General features: G+C 31.7%; 1 protein-coding gene across 1 annotated transcript in view; it reads right to left on the bottom strand.

Annotated features, from left to right (window-relative positions):
* The window catches only part of LOC142343927 (uncharacterized), a 32,568-nt gene extending 24,877 nt beyond the window's left edge, over positions 1-7,691 (bottom strand). The window contains exon 1 of the mRNA XM_075395327.1: positions 7,406-7,691. Coding sequence (XP_075251442.1) covers positions 7,406-7,466 — 61 coding nt within the window. The 5' untranslated portion in view covers positions 7,467-7,691. The remainder of the gene's footprint in view (positions 1-7,405) is intronic.
* Positions 7,692-11,743: the final 4,052 nt, after the last annotated feature.

Here is an 11,743-nt window from a genome sequence, read left to right on the forward strand (position 1 = left end):
GGTCGTTCCTCTTGGTACTAGGAGTTTTCATGAACTACACGTGATTCTTGCATACTTGCCGATTTTTTTAGATTTATGTTTCCATTACACAATATCACAATAATGGCATTTGAAAAAAAACTTCATCAAAAAATTTATTGTTCTTAGTGAACAGCTTAATTTTAATTGGCCGAGAAATCGTTTTCTTGCAAATTCTGAATTTTTTAACTTTGCCGGTATCTGTTCTTCTTTTTCTAGTCATATGACATTTTTTGTATATTAAAAGGTCTTAAGCACTTTCTTTAAATGAATGTCACAAGGATTTTCTTCGCTACATAGTGTTTTCAATTGTTTTGATTTTAATTTTTTCTTAAAAAACGGCAACATTTTTTAAACTTTCACTTTTTGCTTTTTTCTTGTCGACATCTCATCAAGTCGCATTGTGAAAAAGTACCAAAACTTTTTTCCTAAAGAAATACATGTTTGTTTCTTTTGCATAGGTTTTATCTGATGCAATTTTGATTTGATTATTAGTTGTTTTTTTAGAAAAATGGACAACGAATTCTTGCCGTAATATATATTTGTAAATTTTTGTTTTTTTTTTCGCTGTCTTTTCTGGTAGTCACATTAGTGACCGGTCCCATCGGCTCTCTAAGTTGTTTTTATTCATTGAAGGGTTTGTTGAACAATATAAAACTTTTTTCATCTCTGCCTCATTTGAGAGATCTCGTGAGTTTTTTTCAAACAAAATAATTTTTCTGTTCGTTAAACGTTTGGATTGCTGACTTTAGGGCTTAGTCAATTTGTTTCAGAACAATTTTTTGAGTTTTAGATACTTCTCAATATTTGTGGTTCCTTTTGTTTTCATTTTAAGATACGCCTATTACTGAATGACTTTATGATGTTCAATGGAGACCGAAGTGAATTTCTCTTGATTAATATCTTATAAACTTAATGGCTTCATTACTGTTGTTTCGTGAAGCTATTTAAGGATTTTTTGCTTGAAAAGTGTTCTCGAAATTTTTTCTGTTCTGCTTGAATCTATTGTTTTTTTATAGTCTTATGACTGAGTCTCAATAATTACAAGTACACTTAGTTTTCTATGACGTGGCCAGATAAACTTTCTAATCTTTTAGTTGAAAGCTTGTTTGTTATGATTTTTGAACATATTTGTTATATATTAAAAAAAGACAGTGGATTTTTGAGCTTTGCCAGTCTTATTTATGTAATTTTGTAGCTTAGTGTCTCTATAAACGAGTCAGAATATCGACAATTAAGTCAAAAATATAATGAGCGGGGTCGGAACATGATGTGCGAACGCACTTAACCGAGCCTACTTGTTGCCACTAAAATCTTTTTACAAGAACTTGTTTATCTAAATGTTTTTGAGGAGCAGCTGGAATATTTAGGAAGTTTATAGTATCCATCGGCGATCGAAATTATTTGTTTACAACGCTTTAGAAAAGACTCAACATGGTGCTACTTTATTGTTTCTATCAGCTTTAGTTCTTGACATCGTAACCCAATTTAATAAGGAAAGGGAAAAAAGAGGAGGGAAAGAGGGTAAGAGTACAACAACCGGAAATTACACTGTAAATACAAGTTGCTCTAGGTGCAAACTATACACACTTGCTCTAGGTGTAAACAAAGCTGGAATAAAAAATTACACTTTTTCCACCCTTGAGTTAATTTTTTTATGCGTGCCCAGAACTTCGCAGAGACAGAGAAGCAACTCAAAAAAAATTACCGATGAAAAATCTGTGCGTTTTTTGCATAGGCATAATGACAAAAATGGGGACAGATATTGATCCAGAACATTTTTTACACTACGTTCTTTTCCCCGTTTTTTCTTAGGTGAAATCATCGACCAGAGTAAACCTAAGACTAAGTTGAACTAGGGAGGTGTCCGAATTTGTTCAAAACCAGCCCCTCATCCGCTTGCTTTGCTGGACGATTACCTGACAGTGGTCAGTAATTACATAGTCGATGAATTATTAAAGTTTATCGAAATTAATAGTTGGGCCACCGTTAGGTAACGTTTTATTCTCAAGACGAACTGACCGAAGAAAAGTGAGGCCCAAAAACTCATAAAATTTTTTTATTATCAAACTTAAGTGAACCGTGTCCACAGGATCAAATAATTTTATCCAGTGTTTAACAGGTTTAAAAGAAAACAGTTTATTGTCAAGGCAATAATATGGCGTCATGGAAGTTTTGGAAAAAAAAATGAACCAAAGTCGTTTTATGTTCAATACAGCACGATTACGGCCTAATATTGTCGAGGTACGAAAAAAGATTAAATGAATATTAATGCAGTTTCTTAAACTATCGAATAGGAAAGCTTCTTTTTCTGATGTACATTTTCTAATGTAAGTGTTCTGGTTTAACCATTCTTCTTCTTTATTTTGATAAGAGTACTGATATAGCACGGTAAAAATCACTCATAAAAACATATGAAACAAAAAAAACAAAACAAAAAAAATAATTGAGAAAAAAAGAAACATCTGAGAAGAATCTTAAGTCGTATCAAAATACGAATTTTGAGATCCTTCTAAAATACTTTATGTGAAGCTTTTTTCATCTCTGGCTCAGCACCGGCAATGGCGCATTTACTCTATTACATCACGGGTAAAATTGTACCTGTAGCATTCTCCATATCAAACATAAATAGACATGCACCAACAAAAAAAATAGAATAAACAAAAAAGCGCATTTTTAGCAGAGCTGGAAAGTTTGATCGATTTGTGATGGGTTGATAAAAATGAATTTAAAGTACTAGCAATGTTTCTTTGGTTGGAATGAAACAAGGAAAATTTTCATAAATAGTAAACAAATTGTAGCTTAAGCTGTTCAATTAAAAAAAAATGGAAAATTTGATATACACCTTATACGGAGCCCTACTAAGATTTGTAATTTTTTGGAGTTGTGAAGCCAGTGATTAAAAAAAGCAATCAACAGCAGTTTAAATGCGTTAAACGTTTGATTTGACATCATTTTACCAGCTCAGAGTTGAGAAACCAGGCATTACAGTTATTTTGTACGGTGCCGTGAAAAACTTGATACGGCCGTATATAATGCCGTACTAAGCTTCATAGTTTTTCTGGGGCACCGTATTAGTACCTGTAAGTTTTCGAAGTCTTGTCTAAGGTGGGCAACCTGGGTTGTCTCTTAAAGGTATTCAACATTGAAACAAATGACAAACCTAAAACAGCTCTACGATTTAGTGAAACTCAGAGTTTGTTTGAAAAGTATTAGTTAAATGCAACTTTCGGTAGGTTTTCAACGTTTTGGGTCTAAAGTATTTAACAGTATTGCAAAAGATGTTACAGCTTTTATGAACAAATGGACGGCAAGTGATTTGAATTTAACTTTATCTTCATTGATGAAAATTTTTCTGATTTAATTGCTAATCTCTTAAAATGGGAAGGATGCCAAAATAAATCTTAAGAATTAATTTTTCTGCGTCAAATTTCTATTGTAGTGTTAAAGCTGCAAACAGAGTATTTGACCAAAAATTGAGAACGGCGACATTTTTAAATTTTAATGGCACAGACAATTTATGAGAACTCCGTGTGATAAATAATTTAAATGGCTCTGCAGATTGAAAAAAAACTGAATGAATTTACTATGATTCAGTACTGATTTTTACTGGCACTCAGGTCCAGGTCAACATCTGGAGAGTTGAAAATACTAAAACTCAGATGAAAGTCAAATGGAGCTCTGGTTTTCAATAATGCGTACTTTCATAATTTTTCTTTCCGAAAGTTTGATTGTAATATTAGAAAAGTCAGAGGAAATTTTGAACACATTGAAAAACAAGGATGCTCGTTAATGTGCGTTCACACATGATGTTCCGATCCAAGCGCATCTACATTTTTGTCTTAAATGTCAACCAAATGAAGATTTAACAAAAATGGATGCTTGAGTTGTTACACACCCTAACTACTAATTGAATTAAATAATGCCATGCCTCATTTCAATGCTCGCTAGAACTGCAATTCAAGCAAAAAACGAAAATTTTATGCAAAAAATTTAAAATCAAAAACTAAAAGCACCTAGTAACAACGTCAAAATGCAATCAGAAAAAAACCTTAACTAAAATAATTTTTTTGGCAGCTATACAGCAGACTGGATTTTTCCTTAAAAAGACAAGGTAACAAAATACTATTCTAACAGAATAATTCCTGATAAATTTACTAAAAAGTCATTATGAAACCAATGAGACCTTTGGCTAGACTCAGCCTTAGAAACGGACTAAAGATGCTGAAGAACTCAAAAACTACAATCTATTTGCGAAAACACAAAATAATGAAATCATTAAAATCATTATCTATTTTCCGACTATTGTTTTTTTCAGTTGTTTTTTTTTATACGTAAATAAGTTCATTAGATTAAATAGAAGTAGATTAAATAAATTCATTACGACCTCATTTGAAAATCATTGGAATCTGTTACTACGCGATTGTGCTGACACAAAAGGAAAAGAGACACAAATACACAACTCACAAAATTTTTATGAAAACGCTGTTTGTTCAACAAACAAAACATCGGTTACGACATAATATCATAGATATTTTAACTTTTTAAATACAAGGATGCATCCTCTCAATGATGATGACAATTTACAAGTTGAGAAAAACAACGAAAAAAATGAAAAGTTTGAAAAATCATTGCAAATGGAAACTGACTGCTTCGGGAAATTTAAATCAATCATTTCTCAATTACAAGCTTATGAGACCGGTTGGCATTTTAAGGCTACCTAGAGAATAAAAAAAACAGACAAAAACAGCAATTACTAAAATAACTAATTTCACGGCAAAAATTTAAAATAAAAAGTTAAAAGCACCTAGTAACAACGTCAAATTGCAATCAGAAAAAAATGTTGACTATAAGAAAATTTTGTTGCTAACTATACAGCAGATGGGATTTTTCAATAAAAAGACTAGGTAACAAAGTACTATTTTAACAAAATAATTCATGATAAATTTACTAAAAAGTCATTATGAGAACAATGGGACCTTTGGTTGGACTCAAATTTTAAAAACAAATTTCGAAAACACAAAATAATGAAACCATTTAAATCAGAAGCTATTTGCTGACTATTTTTTTAATCTATTACTTGTACGTAAATTCGTTCATTAGATTAAATAGAAGTAGATAAAATCAGTTCATTTGGCCACAATTGAAAATCATTAGGATCTGTTATTACGCGAATGTGCTAAAGGAAAAAAAAAAGAGACGCAAATACACCACTCACAAAATTTTTATGAAAAAGTTGGTTGCCCAAAAAACAAAATATCAGTTACGAAATAGTATCAGTAGATAAATGAACTTTTGAATTACAAGGATGGGACCTCTCAATGATGAGAAATAGTTACAAGTTGAGGAAAATAACAAGAAAAACTGAAAAAGTTACAGAATCAATGAAATGGATAATATCGTAAACTTTGAGACTTTTTGCTATAAACTGATTGTTTCCGGTGAAATCATTTAACCAATCCTCAATTACAAGCTTATGAGACCGGTCGGTACTTTACGGCTACCTAAAGAATAAAAAAACGCAAAAACAGCAAATTCAAAAAAATGAGCGAGAAAAGTGTCCAAGCAATTAAAACTGTAGCTTTTAATGAAAATTTTTCTAATTTCAATTGTATGTTAGCAACAATGGGATTCTCCTGTTTTTAACAACATAACTCCAAAAAAACAACTATTATGAACAAAATAAGACCACGAAAATTTTGAGAAAACCCGTAGTATCAACGTCATTAAGTCGATATATACGCTCAGCAGTTTTGACTTGACTGGGGGTAAAATGTTTGTCATGCATGGGTAATCAATGAGACATGACAATATTTCTTATGAAAAAATTACCGATGCAGGAAAACCAAATATTCAGTCGAAAAGTACGAGAAGAAATTGTCGAAGCAATTTAAAACATATGTTTTCTCTAAGAAAATTATCCAAGATCAACTGAACATCTTCTCTTTTTAATCATTGGTAGCCATCAATATTAGGATAATGTGATAAGATTTCAAAAGAACCAACAGTACGAAAATATCCAAAAATTAAAAAAAATTGAAATCTTGTGGGATTGAAGTTATAACCAATAGTTAGAAATTAAAATCCCTAATGAAATACACTTTGGTTGCAGTAAAAAGGAAAAGAATCCTGTTTTTATGGAGACTGACTTACAATTCAGGAAAATAAGTTTATGATTTTAGTTATGTTAATGTTTTAAAAAAAATTTGCTAAAAATCCTTATGAAGTCTTAACAGCCATTAGCTGTCCACAGAAATCACTAGATAGGTTCACTTAGTGTTGACTACGAAACCGAATGCACTCAACGAATCTCAGCCAAAGGACTTCAAATAGTTAGTGATAACTCAAAAAACCAAGACTTCATTTAAAATTACAAAATTTCAGAGTTGAAGTCAAAAAAAGTGAGCGATCCTTGAAAACGCATTTTTTTTTCATTGGGCTTCCTATGACTGTAAATGAAATTTGAACTTAACGGAACCTCGATATGAAGAAGACTAGTCTCTAGGTGACTTAAAAAACAAAAAAATACAAAGTTTTTTTTAAAAAAGAGCTTTCAAATAGAATTCGAATTCTTTTGATAGTAAACTTCCCCATGAGACCAGAACTAATCTTTTTATCGCCTTTCGTCTGTTAGGAACTCAAAATTGATTCATTTTGTGTCGTGAAATGTTATTTTGAATTAATATTTTTACTGAAAAAATCCTAATTTGAAGAAAAATTACAATAAAAAAGGACAAAATCATGCCAAATATCACGTCTTCACGCAAAAATTCAATCCTCGATAGCTCCACGAAAAAAAAACGAAATTCAAAAAAAAAATGTTTAATTCTCAATTCTACGCTGCTGGACGGGTTTTCTAATGATACCACTCACAACTCTCTACAATGAATATATCGATCGACCAAAATTGTCTGAACAAAAAAAAAACATTTAAGTTTATAGTTCCTCCCCAAGTGGCGTCGGAACAATAAGTAGTTGAGTATTTGATTTTTAGTCAAAATTTGTTATTATTGATGAGTCCTCCAAACGGATAACGCCGTTATCATAAAGTTTTGCCAAGTTTAATGGAAAATTTTGACAAAATTATTAAATTAAAAATGCTTTGTTGAAACATTGGGAGGTTGACTTAAAATAACTTCGAATTGCATAACAAAATATGAACCTCCATAAATCAATCTCAGAAATTGGGCTTAAAGAAGAAAAATAACCCTTAATATCTCTATTATACTGAAAAAAAAAACAAAATATAAACAATTTTCTCATTGGGACTCGATAAGTTTTCTAAAGGTACTAATTTTGTACAAGAAGTCGATCAATAGTGCCAACTCAGCATATAGTTTCCCATATGACTAAAATGAGCTCAGATTTAAAAAAGGAAAAGACTTACCCTTAGCTCCCAAAATGAAGGCCACGGCAAATATAAAATATGAAACTCTAATTGGCATCATATTCAAGCAATATTACGACTGTATTATGTTGCAATTCGTATTCTGTAGTTAAATTTGAACAAAGTTTTTGTATTTTATCAGCCGATAACTGATAACTCATAAAGGTAACTAATTAGCAAACTCTGGACATACCCTTATCTGAATATATGGAATACGATAGAAAGTCAGGTGGTTTACTAATACTGTGTATTGCGACAGCTGAATCCGATATCATTGTCCGAATATGTTTGATAACATACCGTGGGATGTTTGTTTTAACCAACTTTAAATTGTAACTTGCAACTTTGCAAAAATTTACTTAGTTTTGCCATGACGTTATGTAATAACCAAATTCCATAACAACATACTATATGTTTGTGATGAAGAATGCTTGGAATGCGGCACGTAAAAGTATACACTTTTTCTTAGTGTTGATACCAGTCTGAAAAAAATTAGCCAGATCGTTGGCCAGAGACCGAAAAGACTCCTGTCCAGGTCATTCACGAGACCGAAGGGAGCCTATGCGTAACCACTTGCCAGATTAGCGCCCAGATCATCACTACAGCACGAACACCGCCAGACAATCGGAAGATATAAAATCTACCTTTTAAAGCTGTTTATAGAATGATCGATGATCATACAAATGCTAAATTATCGGTAGAGCCGAACCCGCGCACAGCCAAATGCCAAAAAAATGAGATTTTAGGCCAAATATTTCCCGTGTTCTGATTGTTTGATATTAAACTCAGCATATAAAGGCACTTTTTGGTGGGGAAAAAATACATAATAGCATAACAAAGGTCTATCCGTGGTCGCAACCTCCCTCTCCCCCACCGTCAGGGGGTTGCGGCCACGGAGACCCGACAGCAAACTATGGCTAATAAAGAGACGACAACTAATTCGCCATTTCTTATGTTTGAGGTATTTTAATTTAAACCAATCAGATTATTTGGCTAAACAGGTTTAAGCATTCGGCTCTGATTTTTTTTTCATTCGGCTCTGCACCGGGCTCTAATTCCCATCACACAAATTATCTCTCTGTAAAATCAAATTGCTGATGACACGCATATATACTTCACCATTCTATAACTGAACCTTGTAAACCTTTCGTTACACCATCCGCCAGATCATTGTCCAGAAAAAAAACAGACCAAAAGGAGAGTATTAGCAAGACAAAACAGACCCAAGAACAGAGCGTTGGCTACACTATTGGCTAGGACAAGCCAAACAGACCCTCGGCCAGATTGCCGATCAGACCAAGCAAACTATTTTACAGACCAAAAAGATCCTGGACAAAACCGACTTAAACGTGTAGAGGCATCTTAAATAACTTTAAATTTATTAGTTTCAATTTTCAGACCAAATATTCAGAAGCACGCACTTTTTAGAATTTAGTTTACGAAATTCGAGAATTAACAGATAATTGCGATTCGACAAAAAACAATTTGCAGAAAGAGTTTAATCAGCTGCATGGATATTGATGCTTGTTACAAAAAACTTTATTATCATAGTTTCAAAAACAACAGACAGAGGACTTGAAATAGAAAACTGAGAAACAATGTATTCGAAAGATATTAATTAATTGAAATGGTTCATTGTCAATTGGAGAAAATTTTTGTCAGGATACTTATCCTTAGAATAGCTTTGCTTTCAGTCTTCCCTGAGATTTTATGTGCACAAAATAACGACACTCCAAAACGTGTCAGTTAGAATTATTAGTGATAATTTGGCTGCAATTGGTACTAAAATATATACCTCTGATTTCATTATAAGCACGCAAAATAATGATGTCGTTTTTAATTGTGCTTGCAAAACTGAAAATTAAAAGTTTTCTTATTTTGTCATAATTTCAACAAAAAATCAAAAGTAAGAATGTGTGATAGGAAAATAAAAGTGGCAAACTATTACTTGTCATCATCAGGTTGCAATTTGTATTTTCAGTGAAAAAATTGACACCAATTTTTTGGAGACTCTATTGGTTCATAGTCAAACTGTTTGCAAGGCTCTTCAAAATATTTGTTCTATAGTCTTTTTCAACTAGTTTGTCAACCAGTTTCCTTAAACCAGATTTCCAGATATCTTCGATTCTGCTATTTTTTATTAGCCTAAAACGTTTTCAGCAAAGAATTGAATAACTTTATCGAGATTTTATATATATATATATATATATATATATATATATATATATATATATATATATATATATGGGTGTGTGTACGTATCTAATACCATTTTTTTATCTAGTGTTTAATCGCAGTTTTTTAATTTTCGATCTCACAAGTCAGAATTTCTTAAATTTTCTGTTGAATCTTTCTTGGTTTCTTTTTTCGTCATAATTTTAGAGAGGAATTACATATAATTGAGCTCGTTGTCGCTCAAGCTCAACTTGGTCTGATTTCGATATTAGATGCGATTTTTAACCGAAAAAGAGCAACTGAATCATTATACCCTAATTACAAAAATGATGAAAAATTTTGGTGCTTTTTTCGTTCAATTTGCGAAAAAACCCTCATTTTATAAGTGTTGGGAAACATGAAAAAGTTCATTATAGCAATTTCATTTTAGTCCTAAACTATGTTTTAAATAATTTCTAAAAACCACAAAACGACAGTTTCCGAAATTATACGGAAAATCATTCCATTCTTGTCCAATGATATAACAGAGACCAATAAGAGAGTGGGTTTATATGTTCTAAACCAATTTTGACAAAGTTTTTTTTAACAATCGAAAAAAGTGTTGTATAGTCTCTCTTAGTAAAAAAATGTGGGATCTATTCGCGCACGTTTTAATTTTGTTCATAATATTGTACTGGGTAATAATTCATAATTTGTATGCAGGGGGGCATAAAGAACTTGTAACAGAATAGATTCGATTTTTTTTTGACACCTTTAGTAGCTCCTTTAAACACAAACAACTCAAAAATTACAATTATGCTTCGCCAATACCCGGGTCAACGATCATACAACTTTCTTTGATTTCGTACTAGGTCATATATGATTCTTAGTAATCATACTAGGTCATATATGATTTGTATGAATTCTTGGTAGTCATACAAGGACCATATATGATTTCCTAGAAATCATACAAGGATCATACGAAAAAATTCAAAGACTAAAAACTGTATAATTTTGATTTTCCATTGAAGTTGAAAAAATTTCTTGGATTTCATACAAGGTCATATATGAAGCATAATACATTGACTGGTGCCACAAATTCTCGTATAATGTAGTCAGAGGACTTATTAAATTATTATATCGCATTTGCAATCCACATTTGATTCCTTGTGTGCGCTAAAAGATTAACTTTGTGGCTTAAACATGTTTAGAAAACGAATTTCAGATTATATGCAAATATTTTCTTGATTATTTCTTGTAAATCAGCATTTATAAGTATAAACTGGGTTCAGAGTATGTCAAAAATTTAGATATCTATTTGGACTTACTCTTTTATTTAGTGCCCAACGTTACAAATGATATTGTACGCTAGGGTTTGTGGCGGAGCACACTGTGATGCGGGGAATCATATAGGTGATGCCCTGCCGAAAAAAAAACAAAAAAACATAAATGATAAAAGATTTTCGAAAAACAGATGTATGATTCTTGGTATTCGTACTAGGATCATATATGATTTCTTGGTAATCATACAAGGATCATATATGATTTCTTTGGTTTGATACAAGGATCGTACTAAGAAATCACGTATGGACAGTATGAAATCATATATGATCTTTGTATGAAATCAAAGAAACTTCAACCCGGGTAAATGTCCAGTCAGCTTCTGTGACCGAAACTGGTCAGTGGGTTGACCAAAAATTCTTAAAAAATAGCCGAACTAATATTGTTGGGTATCTATCTTTGTTTGACTTTCTTTTGTTGCAATTTTCAATTGTTAGAAGCACAATGATGTCATCCAAAGAATTTGATGTCATGAAGACTTCTTTTTCCAACTCTTAAAAATAAAAAAGAAACTTTCTTAAAAATTAAAAAAGTTGACAAAAATGTCACATTGTGTTTAAAATACGAGCAAAACCATACCAAAGTTACAATATTTCAACCAATATAGAACTCAGGTTTTAATGAAAGCTGCTGCTTTTATTCATCATATTTCCTTTCTTTAAATTGTTTATATAACTTTCGCGCGTTTGGCACCAATTAAGAATTATAAAAGCACCAAAAATTGGCTCCAAGTCAAAAGTTATAGATTCTAGCATCAACACCTCCCGCGTTATCTTTAAAACTGTATATCGACTTTGCGTTGCTACGGAAAAATAGAAAACAAAAATATGAAAATATGAAAAG

Source organism: Convolutriloba macropyga, chromosome 8 (genome assembly GCF_964194025.1).
Source record: "Convolutriloba macropyga chromosome 8, txConMacr16.3, whole genome shotgun sequence".
NCBI classification, from domain to species: domain Eukaryota; kingdom Metazoa; phylum Xenacoelomorpha; order Acoela; family Convolutidae; genus Convolutriloba; species Convolutriloba macropyga.